The following is a 14652-nucleotide window of genomic DNA, read 5'->3' on the forward strand; positions in this document are numbered from 1 at the left end:
ACAGATAGGAACTGGAAACACAGGGAATCCAGGACAGAGGATCCGTTCGGGACCAGTGGTGAGAGTGATGATACCAGGAGGGTGAAGGGAAGGTGGGGGAGGAAGGGGGAACCCATTACAAGGATCTGCATATAACCTCCACCCTGAGGGACAGACAACAGGAAATTGGGTGAAGGGAGGTGTCAGACAGTGTAAGACATGACAAAATAATAATAATTTATAATTTATCAAGGGTTCATGAGGGAGAGGGAGCAGAGAGGGAGAGAGGAAAATCAGGAACTGATGCCAAGGGCTTAAGTGGAGAGCAAATATTTTGAGAATGATGAGGGCAACGAATGTACAAATGTGCTTGACACAATGGATGGATGTATGGATTGTGGTAAGAGTTGTATGAGCCCCCAATAAAATGATTTTTTCAATTACTTTTTAAAAATAAATAAATAAAGGCTTCTTTGATTTTGTAGCAATAGCTTACTTCCCTCATATTGTATTACAATATTTACATGTACATAATGTGAGCACATTTTAGACTTTCTCCTGATGACTAAATAGTATTGGATTGTATGTATGTACCAGAATTTTATCCACTCTTTGGCTAAAAAAGATGAATTGTGTCTACCTTTTGGCTTATTGTAAGTACACTGCTGTGAGTGGTGAACATTAGTGCATGAGTATTTGACTGAGTTGCTCTTTCCAGATCTTTGGGAAACATGCCTTGAAGCAGAATTGCAGGGTCATGTGTTAATTCTGTTTGCCCTTTTAAGGAACCACCAAATGGTTTCCACAGGAGGTATATTGTGATAGGTACATTTTTTGTGCCAACCTGGCCAGGAACACATGTGGGATTAATTGAAGGGCAGAGAGATAAATGGCTCGGTGAGCCTCGCCTTTCTTGTCTTTTGCTCTTTGATGATCAGACCAGTGTGCTGCTGCCTTAGCTTGTTCTTTGCCTCAATTTGGAAGCTACACTACCTGTGGGACACCTAACCCGTGGACTGTGTTGCTGTAATTTGAGGGTCCCTCAAGACCTGCTAAGCCATGCTATACATCTTTTGAGGTGGGGATAGTTGGACCCTGTCATCTGGTTGACTGTTGGTGACCTGTCCTGCTGTTTGCTGCCTGTGGCCAGATAGCCTGAATTTCTCTACAGAGGACTACCTGGTGGCCCTCAAGACTTGAAGGACTGCCAGTGTACTAGCTGTCTCACAGAAATGAGTTTCACTGAACCATTTGTACTGCTTTATAGATTAATTGTTTATTTCTTATCATATATATATATATATATAATCATTAGTGTCCTAGTTTTGTATCTCTAGAGAACCTTGTCTAACATATATACCATTTTTAATCCCACAAGAAATGGATGAAGGGTCCAATTTCTCCACAGCCTTGCACTGCGAGCGATCTTTTAGAACATCAATCTCATCTGGCCTCACCCTTCCTGAAACCTCTCAGTAGCAATTCGCTACTTTCAAGATAAAGAATCAAACAGCACAGCCTGCAGGGCTCCACTCATTGCTCCCTTTGAACCCTCTACCCCCAGTACCACCTCTCTCCCCATCATTCTCTGAGCTCCAAACCCACTGGCCTTTTCATTCCCCAAGTGTGCCATCTGCATGTCCATCTCAAGGCCTTAGTAGGTGTCATCAATCTCACCTGAAATAATCTCATCCATTGTTTGGTTCAGTTAATTCTGACTCTTTTTTCCTGAAAGCTCCATGAGAAAGGCGACAGTGACTTCGGTTTTATCATTGTACCCCAGCCCAGAACATAGGCGACCTTGACGGATATTAGTTGTATGCTAATGAACTCTGCCAACAGGAAACACTGGTGAACTGTTTGACACATCATAGAAATGAGATGATCCCAGGTTTTAGATTCCCACCCAGAGCCCTCCACACCCCACAGCCGGAGCCCTTTGGCCCTAACTTCAGGCTCTGCGGCATTCTGATCTGAGAGAGCGGTTCACAATTCTGAATGTACATTCAAAGTAGCTTTTAATCCTGAAAGTTGATTGAAGCTCCTGAGCACTTATAGTGTGCCTGGCCCGGGCCTCAGAATACTTCCAGTCTATTGTGCCAAGTCAGACACATTGTCAGTCTCCCATTCATGCTCTTGTGCATTCATGTGCAAGACACGCAGAGGGAAAGAGTGCTTCTCTTGCAGAGAAGCAAGTCTCCCCCGAGAAGATGATATGTGAGCTGTTTCTATAACAGAAAGGAGACATCGACCAGGTGGATCAGAAAGAAGCAGTATCTTTCAGGTATGAGGAAGAGTATGAAGTGTTAGCAGAACCACCAGAAGAATTTGGGTTTATGTACAAGGACTTCCAAAACCATCCATCATGCTAAAAATATTGGTTAGTAAACAGTGGGTGGGGAAAGTGAACCAAAGAGACACAGCGTCTGGGGATTCACTGAGCCAAACTTTCCCAACCGCCCGGAGCACCAGAGCATGAGTCATCGCCAGCATTCCCCTGCCACTACCTGTCGAGAGTCCCTAAAGGATGTGGTGACAGGGAAGAGAGCGGCAGGAGGAAAACAGAAAGAAGCCATTCCCTCAGGATCAAGAAGAGTATAAGGCCCCCCACTCCTACCTGCCGGTGGGGCCCGTCCCTGCTTCTTCCCCCTTGCCATCCTCACTCCAAAGGCTGGTTGAAGCTACTCCACTGGGACAGTCCCCAGCACCTCACCCTTCCAGGTATGTCCTAACCACCCAATAACCAGACACCATGAGAGCCACAGATTCTCTAACTGGACCAAGCAGCTTAAATGTCTGTGGGTTGGGAAGAAATGAGCTAAGAACTTGGGGTTCCTTGAAAATATGCAAGTCAACAGATTGAGAAATGCTAGGAGCCAGTCTGGCCAGACTGATGTGTGCTGGTGAGCGTAGTAGGGGCTAGAGGGATGAGGATGCAAGTTAAAAACAGAGTGCACAGCACAGAGAAGCGAGCTAGCAGGAAGAGAGTTGCAGACATCAGAGGCCAGAGACCAAGAGAACTCTTCCGAAAGCTATAGATAGAATCCTCAGATGTCTGGCTAGCAAAGCCGTCCTGAACAGCCTGTCTCAAAGGGCCATGCCCAGCCCGGCAGCATGAGTGTCATCTGGGAATCTGTTAGAAATACAGACTCTCAGGACCCTCTCTGATCGTAATGAAGTAGACTCTGCGTTTAGCCAGACCCCCCACATATGTACATCACTGTGTGGGTTACTTTGGACTGGATACTGCCTCTGGGCTTGGTGGCCCCTTATGTGTCAGATAGAATTGTTCACCGGGGGGTCTTTGGTGTGGGCGAGTTCGTTTGTTTTTAAATTAATTATTTTATTGGGGAAGCGCTTACAAATCTTGTAACAATCCATAGTTCCATAGTATTAAGCACATTCGTGCATATGTTGCCATCGACTTTTCCAAAACAATTTCTTCCTACTTGAGCCCTTAGTATCAGCTCCTCTTATTTTTTTCCCCTTCTTCCCTCATCTTTCCACCCTCATGAATCCTTGGTCAATGATATCGTATTGCTGTTATTTCATGTCTTACACTGTCCGTTGTCTCCCGTCCCCCACCTTTCTGTTATTCGTCCCCCTGAGAGGCTTTTTAGAGGCAGGTCACCAGGCTTTACCTCTGAGGCACCGTTGGGAGAGTTTGAAGCACCAAACTTTCAGCTATCAGGCTAGCAGCTAACCATTTGCTCTACTTGGGAAATCCTCAGGGTGACCATTAATGTTTAAGAAGCGCTAGTGGCATCAACAATGGGCTCAAACATAAAAACAATTGTGAAGGTGGTGCCAGACCAGGCAGTATTTTGTCCTGTGGTACACGGGGTGGCTATGAGTCAGAACCAACTCAACAGCCCCCAGAAACATTGAGGCCCAAATCACAAGGCATATCGGAATCACCTGGACCATTTTTTTTTTCAACCTATTTCTGAGCCCTGCTCAATTGAATCAGAGTTTCTGAGGGCTGTGCGTAGCAATCTATAGTTGTTTGGGATTTTTTTATACAAAGCTCCATGGATAAGTCTCGTGTCAAGAATCCACAGAAGAGACTTGGGAATCTCTGACCTGGTCCACTCTATTCATGTTATAGAGAGCAGGGAGGACTAAAGAAAAGACATGGTGATTTCTAACTAGGTCGTCTAGTAAGATCTGACATTTACAGACAAGAACAGGACTTAGAGTCAGGATGTGACTGGCTCTAAATGGGCTAGTTGTACTTACTTAGAAATATGCAGTAAACCATTCCACATGTTGTGATCACATTGAGGTTTCTGCTTCCGGGTATGTTGGCATCTTTCTCTCTCCCAACCCACAGCACCTTCTTACTGAATCAACGCCTCTTTGACATTTTGCAGTCCCTAAAAGGAGCTGAACACTCACTCAGCAAGGTGAGCACATTGCAAGCCCGTGCTTCCTTTGCTTACTGGGTATTGTGCCCACAGTCAGATTTGAATTCAAGCCCTAACTGTACTCTTCCTAGCTGTGTATTTTGAGAAAGTCTTTCCTCTCCTTGAATGTTCTTAGCTTCGAGAAAATGTACTTACTCATTCATATCAGAGAAAGGAAGGGGCTTGAGGAGGCTGGAGCTGGAGTCAGAAAACGTGGGTATCGCCCAGCGCCAACCCTTAAGGAGCAGTAGCCGAAGGAGACAGGAAGGTGAGAAGCCAACGTGTATAGATACAGACTGGGTCCAGCTGTATGCAAAGGGCAGGCGCATAAAGACAGTATCTTTCTTCAGAAAGAAGTTAGCCCTAGAGCAAAGTAGACTCGGCCTAGGAAGAGGAACCAACTGTCCCAATCTGCACGGGACCCAAGGAGCGATTTCCTAGTGGGCTACATACCAAGCTTTCTACCACAAGGTCAGTAGTTCCCACCCACCAGCTGCTCTGAGGTAGAAAGATGATGCTCTTTGCTCCCCCAAAGATTCAAAGTCTCAGAAACACAATGGGGCAGTTCTATAGGGTCATTGAGTTTGAATTGACTCAATGTCCATGAGTGAGTCCGTGAAGGAGCTTTCTGGGACATCAGATTTTCAAGGTTAAAATTAGGACAGTCTCAGGCAAACTGGGATGGTTGGTCACTCTAATCCTAGCACACCCTGAAGTCCATTTCTTGCAGAATGGAATGCATGAGGCTTCAGCCAAAAGGCAAACAAGAGGGCCGCTTTCAACATTCTACATGAGTGTATTGAGCACCTACTCAATACATAGTATGTCCCACACTGCGACAGTTACCGCCCTCATGGAGTTACAGCACAGAAGAGCACATCCCTCACTGCTCTAATGTGAGGTTGCCCTTGGAGTTGCATTGTGCTTAATTTTACAGGAAGGAAAACTTAAGGGATCCTCCTTTCACAATTTGCACCAAGATAATTTTCAGACAGAGGAAATATTCCGCCATAAAAATGAAATCATAAAAGTACTATGAGAAAAGAATTGATAGAACAATTTTGTGACTTTAAAATGTACTCAGAAAGATGTTGACTGTTAAGTCCAGTGGGGCTAACCCTGCCAAGGATACCAGATAAACTTGGAGGAAAATAGAGGCAGCTGCCACTTGTTAAAATGGGTTAAGGTTGGGGTTAGAGTTAGAAAAAAAAGAATACAATGTATCGGTGAGGTGTGATCTCCTATCTTTGATAATGAAGTTTGCAGAAAGAGGAAATGGTTTCAGACATACAGGGTTCAACCCGACCCAGCTTCTGAAAACTGTGGGCAAATTTGTTTCCTCTTCTGAAGTTTCATTTCTTCATGTTTGAAAACTAAAATTTGTGTTTACTCTACTTGACCATCTTGCACATCAAATGGGCTAATACATATTCGAAAGTATCTTGTAAACATTATGATTTCAATCAGTTTTACAAATATTATTATTATTACGAAAGAATCATGGATTCACATAAAAAATAGAAACAAGACCCCCTCTCCTCTACTTTCACATATTTGTTTGTTGTTATCAAAGTGATACCTGCTGGCTACAAAAAATGCAAAGATAAGAAAATACAACATTGAAAATAAAAGTTTCACTCAATCCCACTCTCACAGAGAAACACGCACACACACACATGCGCACACACACACACACACGTATTTGACAAAGATGAAATCATGCTAGCCTCACAATCTAACTTGGCTGCACTTAAAACTGTGTCTTAGTCATCTTTCCATGTTGGCATGTATAGCTCTACGTTATTCATTTAAACTATCGTACAATATCCTATGACATACTGTGCTATCGTTTATGAATCCCATGTCGATGGGGTGTACCCATATTTTTGCTTCCAGAAATATTGTCATGGACATTGCTACACATGTACTTTTGTGCGTCTATACAAATCTTTCACTAAGACCCAAGTCCCGTTCAGACGGAGGGAGGGGAGGGCTTTCCTAAGTTATATCCCTTGTCTATCCCTGGCAGCCAGAAAACAGCTCGGAAATCAAACCTGAATGTGGTCGCAGTTCCACTTTTCATCACTAAAATTAACCTTGATTAAATTACAAAATCCTGATGAAATTCCCTCTATCTAGAAAGTAATTATTCAACATGTTGTGTTGAAATAATCGATACCACTCTGGGGAGAATTTTTCTTAAGCTAGATCCCCTCTTTAAAACTTAAACTGACTTTGAGAATGATTGGGGCAGGGAATGTATGGATGTGCTTTATACAATTGATGTATGTATATGTATGGATGGTGATAAGAGTTGTATGAGCCCATAATAAAATGTAAAAAAAGAAAATGATGAGGGCAAAGAATGTACAGATGTGCTTTATACAATTGATGTATGTATATGTATGGACTGTGATAAGAGTTGTATGAGCCCCTAGTAAATTGTTTAAAAAAAAAAACTTAAACCGAAACAAATTCTAGTCGAACAAATATTCAACTAGATTAGGTGAAACCACAAAACATTAGATTAAAAAAGGGAGAAACTTTTTTGTAATATACTCTTATCATCTTAAAATGGGAGGAGTCCCTATGAATAAAACAAAATCCACAAAAAAGAAACCTATGCATTTGAATACATCAAACATAATACATGTGTGCGTGTGTGTGTGTAAGTAAAAGAACCATAAAGAGTCAAGACTGATGACAAAATTAAAATAAATGTACACTTTATACCAACAAGGCTGATTTCCACAATATCAGCTTCTTTAAATTAATAAAAACAATGACTAAAAATTCAACCAAAAAACTATGAACAAAGAGTTCATGGACAACAAAATGTTAATAATACTTAAACATATAAGAGATATTCATTCCATTCATAATAAAATAAATATAACCCCAAAGGTCACTTATATATCAGTTTTGCAAAGGTCAAAGTGTCTGAAAGCAATACTGTGGAGAATGTGCTCTTACACATTGCTAACGGGAGTATAAACTGGGTCAGCATCACTGTTAAATATCCTGCCAATAGCTATCAAATAAAACACAAGTACTCTTGGGTCTAGTATTTCTATTCCCAGGAATGTATCCAATTTATTACACAATGATGTGTGGATCATTGTTCTGTAGAATTGCCTGCAATAGCAAAATCTCTAAAACAACTTGAATGTCCATCAATAGAAGACTAATAGGGTGCATCCATCTAGTGGAATACTACCAACCTTAAAATCTCTTTGTACGCTTCTAAAATTATCACCACGATATATTGTTAAGTGCTTGGGGGAGGGAGGAAGTAAGGTGTTTCAAATCACCTATTTATCAATTTCTAATTTTTTTGCTGTGACAATTTGATGAGCAGTTCTTTGCTTCCACCAGCTTGAAAACTCCACAAGAACAAGAACCAAACAAAACAGTAAATAAATTTGGTGCCCTGGAGTCGACTGTGACTCATACCAACCCTAGAGGACAGAATAGAAGTGCCCTGTGGGTTTCCAGGAACATTAGAGCCAGAAGTCTCATCTTTATCCCACAAAGTTCCTGGTAGGTTCAAACTACTGACCTTGCAGCTGGCAGTTCAACTCATAAACCATTACACCACCGGGCTCTCAACAGCAGACAGATCTGTCATAGCCTCACCTGTATCTCTGTGCTCCTGTGGGGCCTAGCAGTAAGTAGACAGGTTAATAAATATCTGTTGAATCGATGATTCGATATTAAAAGATTGGTAGATAGATGGCAGATATGGGGCTTCAATCCAACTTCAAAAAGTTCGCAGAGAAATGAAATTAAAAGGTAATGGGAAAATGTAAAAATAAAAGGTAATGGAATATTCCAAAAACTTTTAAAATCCCCTTCTTACATAGATAAATGATATCTAGGCAAACAGACAGACAATAAACAGACGTTAGAGACTTAAAACCCTGAGGCTGAAAGATGAAAGTAGGTGTCAAGCAGACACAGGAAGGTTGGAAGCATCAGAATAGACAGTACAGTCCTTTTTCCGCTAAATGGGGCCAGGAACTAAGTTCAGGAAATGGCAGTCTCCCCGCTCCTTTCTAATGCGTATCAGCACAAGAAGGAGAACTCAGCAGCTAGGCCTCTAAAGCAGTGGTTCTCAACCTGTGGGTCGTGACCCCTTTGGGGGTCAAACAACCCTTTCATGGGGGTCGCTTAAGACCGTTGGAAAACATATTTCTGATGGCCTTGGGAACTGAGACACGGCTACCCAATCTGTTTCCAAGTGGTTCCGCACACATACAGATATGTCCACATGAGTACCTGGTGTGAAGACTGTTACCCATGCTAATTTCATGTATTTGTAATTAGAAATAAATATTTCTCAATATATAATTACATATTGTTTTGTGATGAATAACTATGCTTTAATTATGTTCAATTTGTAACAATGAAAATATATCCTGCATGTCAGATATTTACATTATGGTTCATAACAGTAGCAAAATTACAGTGACGAAGTAGCAACGAAAATAATGTCATGGTTGGGGCACCACCACATGAGGAGCTGTGTGAAAGGGTCGTGGTGTGAGGAAGGCTGAGAACCGCTGCGCTAAAGACTCGAGGTCTCCAAGTCCTGGTGACAAACCTCGCAGTGAACTATGTATCCCAAGCCCCAGTGTGCCTGGATTACTCCTTGGGGATAGTAAGGCAAGAGAGAGAAGCAAATGGAAAAGGAATTGTGTGTTTTGCTCACACACAGTTCATAATAGCCACTAAAGTTTTAGAATCCTTGCAAACAAAATGTCAAAGCGTCTTAAAAGCCCTGCAGTCTCGTTGTTCCCATGTTGCAGATGGCGAAATGGAGAAGCCATCGAAGCCATTCTGCCCCTCACTTTGAGAAGGGGAGTGGTGTTTGCTTTCCGCGAGGAAGGACAAAACTACACACGAGACCGGCCACTAGCTAGGCTCTAGACCCAGACCTTCAGCTGGCCAGGTGACCTGGTTCCCTGAGAGCATGTAGTTAAGTGGGTCCCACTCCTTCCTGTAGCCCCAGAGACTCTGGGGCCTCCAGAAGTGACCCCTACCGAGGAAAGGAAATATTACACATTGTCCCAAAATGCTTTCTTCTTGAGACTACATGGATGGATTAGACAAGGCCCCTGACCTCAGCCAGAGGAGGGAAGACCCTCTGAGATGTGTTCAGACCCTTTAGCTGGACCCCTCACCCCTGATGGGAACAACCAGCAATATGTTTTATATACAGACATATAAAAAACATATGCACATCAATGTTTGGTGTTTTTCCATTTACCTACATGTTTTCTGCCAGTTTCTTTTTTTCTCTCAGTGTTTTTGAGATTTCTCCCATATTAGTGCATGTTGGTTGAATTCGTTACTGTTAAAAAGCCTCTTCCTAAACATTTGCTTGGGCTAATGTTTTTGTGTTACAAACAGTCCAGGAGCATCTCCTTGTGGACATCTGTAAGAGTATCCTGGAGTTACCAGGATATGCAGTTTTGAGTAGTTCACTGCCAAATTGTTCTCCAAATATCCTGATCTACATTACTATCGGTGTCACTTCACCAACTTGTGATATCCGCAAATTCTTTCGTCCAGACTCTGCTTTGTGGGAAGACCTTCATCATTCTTAGCTGGCAAAGGTATGTGGCAAAGCATCCAAACTTCTCCCAGAGGAAGAAAGAGTACTTTCTCAGCTCCAGGCCCTGGAGCGCACACCTACATAGCCTCTTAAAAGGCCCCCGTTTGCATATCAGGATCCTTACATTACAGTGAGGAAAAACAGAACTTAAGACAAGTGAAGGGCCTTGCTACAAGTTATACGCTAGGAAGTGGGCGTGCTATGGGCTAAAGTCTATACTCTTGTAACAGATTGATACATTCAATGAACATTTCTTGAGCACTGACTACATGTCAGTCCCTGAAAACACAAAAATGAATACAGGACTATTTTTAACACACAGTAATACTCAACATGTGTTTCTTGAATCAAGAAATTCAAAGCCCACAAAGGAAATGGACACCTAAATCAAGCCCATTGGTATCGAGTCAAATTCCAATCCATAGCAGCCCTGCAGGGCAGAGTAGGGTTTTTCCAAGGCGATAATCAATCTCTTAGGAAACAGACTGCCTCATCTTTCTTCCACCGAGTGGCTGGTGGGTTTGAACTGCCAACCTCAGCCGAGTGCTTTAGCCCCTGTGCCACCAGCATTCCTTCCAAAAGAAACTGAGACATAAAAACATTTGCAATAGAATGACATAATTAATCCATGAAGCAATACAGTAGGGCACAAACAAGGGAAAGTTTTGGTCAGAAATACTCCAAGCTGGAGATAACACCAACAAACACAGAAAGCAGAACTAGGTTCTAGGCTGAGGGACGATGACATAATACTGAGTTCCCTGCCAACTGCTCTACTCTTCATTGCTCCCTTAAAATGGGGTAGGGCATTTCGTTGCGTTTGATTCATTGGAGCTTTGCTAAATGCCTGCTATGGGCCCCAACCTGTGTGAAATGTTTTATGCACAGTATATCACTGCATCCTTGCCAACAAAAACTCTGCACAGTTTTTATTCTTCTCGGACAAATGAGAAAAAGAGAAAAATCATCGCAAGAGAATTAAAGAATCCAAGCCAGGAAGACACACATGCCAGGCCTCTGATCTCTCGTTGTTCCTTCCTCAAAGCCTCGGACCGTGTGGGCTTTCTTCTTTCCCAGTGGGAAGACATCTTCCCAGGACACTTCAAGACCTACAGCGAGTTATCTTTTGTATCAAAGAGGCTTTCTGCTCACTCCGCAGAATCTCTTTTCTTCCTTGGGAAACTGAAGAGAAGGAAGCATATGGAATCTTGTTTTTAATCCTCAGCCATTGCAAAATATCCCACTCACCATTTATGGAGTACCTACTATGTGCCGGGCAATGTCCTCCAAACTTAGCATGCAATCGTAAAGAATACAGAAAGGACGCTGCCCTCTTACCTATTAATTCTAGTCACTTTGCAAAATTAGGTGCTGAGGTTTTGAGAGGTTCAGGTGCTAGTCCAAGGACATTCAGTAATTATTTGGCCCAGGTAAGACTGAAGCCCACAGCTACCCGACTGCTAGCATGAAGTCAAAACCTTTCTCTCATCTGCACCTGCTTTGTCCATCTTCAGTCTCTGTCCAGCAAGATGACTCCGGAGAACTTCACATGGGCTAAGGTCGTACCTGCTGAATTCATCCTGCTGGGCATCACGGATCGTTGGGACCTGCGCATTACCCTCTTCCTGATCTTCCTTCCTGTCTACCTGGTGAGCCTGCTAGGCAACGTGGGCATGGTGCTGCTGATTAGCCTGGATGCCCGACTCCACACACCTATGTACTTCTTCCTGGCCAACCTCTCCTTGCTGGACGCCTGCTATTCCTCAGCCATCGGCCCCAAGATGTTAGTGGACCTGCTGCTGCCCCGTGCCACCATCCCTTACCTAGCCTGTGCCTTCCAGATGTTTGTCTTTGCAGGGCTGGCGGATGCCGAGTGTTGCCTGCTGGCGGCCATGGCCTATGACCGCTACGTGGCCATCGGGAATCCTCTTCTCTACACCGCAGCCATGTCACCGAGACTGTGCGTCGCTCTGCTGGGCGCATCGGCCCTGGGCGGAGCGGTGAGCGGCCTGGTCCACACGGCCTTCACCTTCCGCCTGAGCTTCTGCCGCTCCAGGGAGATCAACAGCTTCTTCTGTGACATCCCTCCGCTGCTGGCCATCTCCTGCGACGACACCAGTCTCAATGAGCTCCTGCTCCTTGCCGTCTGTGGGCTCATCCAGACGGCCACGCTGCTGGCTATCGCGGTGTCCTACGGCTTCATTGCCGGGGCCGTGATCCGCGTGCGCTCGGCCGAGGGCCGCCGAAGAGCAGCCTCGACCTGCGGCTCCCACCTGGCCGCGGTGGCCACGCTCTACGGGACCCTCATCTTCATGTACCTGCGCCCCAGCACCCATTACGCCCTGGACACGGACAAGATGGCCTCTGTGTTCTACACCCTGGTCATCCCGGCGCTGAACCCCCTCATCTACAGCCTCCGCAACAAGGAGGTGACGGGGGCCTTCCGGAGGACCTGGACCCGACTCTGTGGCCCCGGGCAGGACCACTCGTGAGCCGGCTGAGCAGGAAGGGGGGGCGCACTCTTTGAGGCCCCCGCACCGTGGGTAAGGATGGGTGCTCCTCTCTACGGGCCGCTTATCACTGGCGTTGTTTCCAGAACTTCCGAGGGGGAGGAAAGGGCAGACCCAGAACCAGAGCGGCGATGAGGATAATGGTGCTACTGAGCTGCCTCCGTCCCCCAATGTTCAAAATATAAATGTTTCCTAAACATTACCCAGTGAAGTGATGGCAGGCTTATTGGCCACCTGTACTCGTGAGCAGGCAAATTGGTCCCCGGTTCCCATACTCTGGTCTTCTGATGGCTCTTCTTGGTCAGCGGGTCTACTCCTGCGCTCCCTGCCCTCACTGCAGGAAGAGAGTCTTCAGAACCTGCTCATGCCCCCAAAATGGGTCTGCCTGTCATGAAGCAAACACCCCACCCTTCCAACACTCGGGGAAATGACAGAAGAGCACTAGAACAGATACACTCCTTCCTAAAATCCCAACAGTTTGGTTAAGGGCTTGGTCAAGGTTAGGCCTAGGATAGCCATTGCCATCCAGTAGATTCTGACTCTTACCGGCTCCCAAAAGGGGGTCGGTGTCTGCACATCTTCTCCGTAGGCATAGCAGGCAGTGTGGTTTTTCTCCTCCAGAGTGTGTACTGCTTTTGAGATGTTGACCTTGAGGCCAGCAGCCCAAGGCCTAACCCACACACTGAGCAGAGCCCCTTTGGCAAAGGCTAGAGGACAGGGTCAGGATTTCACTTAGGATAGAGTCAGGGTTAGAGCTCAGATTATGACTGAGATGAGAGTCGGGCTCATTTAGACCCAAGGCTAGGTTTAGAATTAAGCAGCAATTGGGCAAATCTACAATTGAATTTCAATAAAATAAATGTTTAGATTTGGATTGGTTATAATTAGTGAATTTGGAATAAATTTAAATGTGAGTCAAAATTTGTGTAAACCTGGGCTCTTATTAAAAAATAGTTAGATATTTAGGGATATATTCGAATGTATACATATTTTATAAAATTTATAAACAAATCAATAAAAATATTAAATATTTTAGCGCTCTATTAGGCTGTAGAGTTCATTAATATTAGAGTCCAAGTTTCATTTTGATTGCAAGAGAAAATTCCAGTTAGAGTTAGGGTTTTTCTTGTTTTTAATCATTTTATTGGGGGCTCGTACAGCTCTTATAACACTCCATACATCAATTGTTTCAAGCATATTTGTACATGTGTTGCCATAATCATTTTCTAAACATTTATTTTCTATTTGAGCCCTTGGTATCAGTTCGTCTTTTTACCCTCCCTCCTCCCCTCCTAGCCTCGTGACCCCTTCATAGCGTATAAATTATTATTATTTTCATGTCTTATACTAGCTGCTGTCTCCCTTCACCCATGTTTCTGTTGTTCATCCCCCTTGGGAGGTGAGATAGAGTTAGGTTTTAATTAGAGTACTGTTGGATTTAAGTTAAGTTTGGTGTGTGGATGACAGTCACAGTAAGTTCAAGTCACTCTCTCATCATTAATACCCGTAGGCAAGGACCACCCTAGATGAGAAATAGGCATATGAAGAATATTTTAATTTTCAAATTGACATTCTAAGTCACTTTAAGACTTAGGGTTATGGGTAATGATTAATGTTTCTTAAAACTTAATGGTAGGTAATTATCAGAGGATTTAAGCTTGACTTTAGAGTTATGTGCATGTGGTGGTTAGGGCTAATATTATGTCTCGTTTGTAGTGCAATTACAACATTCAGAGGTAGGGTTGTGCTTAGGAGGAACAGAGCCCTAGTCCTGACGTCTTGGGCCACAGTGATTTCAGTGCTCTGAGACCTGGATCATACTGGACTCCTAGCCATACGGCTCTTGGAGCTGTAACCCACTCAGAGTTCACATCATTTCCTTTGCCTCCATGGGCAAGGCCCAATACTGATGACTGTCATCTGGTTTCTTGAGTGGTTATGCCTCTTGTTACCAGAACCAGACCTTCCCTCTTAGTATCTATGACACCTGCTTGGTGGTACCAGGCTCACAGAGAGAAGAATGTAAAGAAGACCAACCATCTCCTCACATCTTAGGGAACTTTACAATTGTCCTGAAAGCATGGTGAACTCTCCTGGTTTTCCCAGGACTGGAGGAATTCTTGGGAGATAGTACTTTCAG

At 44.0% G+C, this 14652-nt stretch overlaps 1 protein-coding gene across 1 annotated transcript; it reads left to right on the forward strand.

The window, feature by feature from the left end:
* Window positions 1-11531: 11531 nt before the first annotated feature.
* On the forward strand, window positions 11532-12494 carry OR5C1 (olfactory receptor family 5 subfamily C member 1). Its single transcript, XM_075559054.1, has one exon. It carries the CDS (start codon window positions 11532-11534, stop codon window positions 12492-12494), a length of 963 nt encoding a protein of 320 aa, XP_075415169.1.
* Window positions 12495-14652: the final 2158 nt, after the last annotated feature.

Source organism: Tenrec ecaudatus, chromosome 10, assembly GCF_050624435.1.
Source record: "Tenrec ecaudatus isolate mTenEca1 chromosome 10, mTenEca1.hap1, whole genome shotgun sequence".
Lineage (NCBI taxonomy): Eukaryota > Metazoa > Chordata > Mammalia > Afrosoricida > Tenrecidae > Tenrec > Tenrec ecaudatus.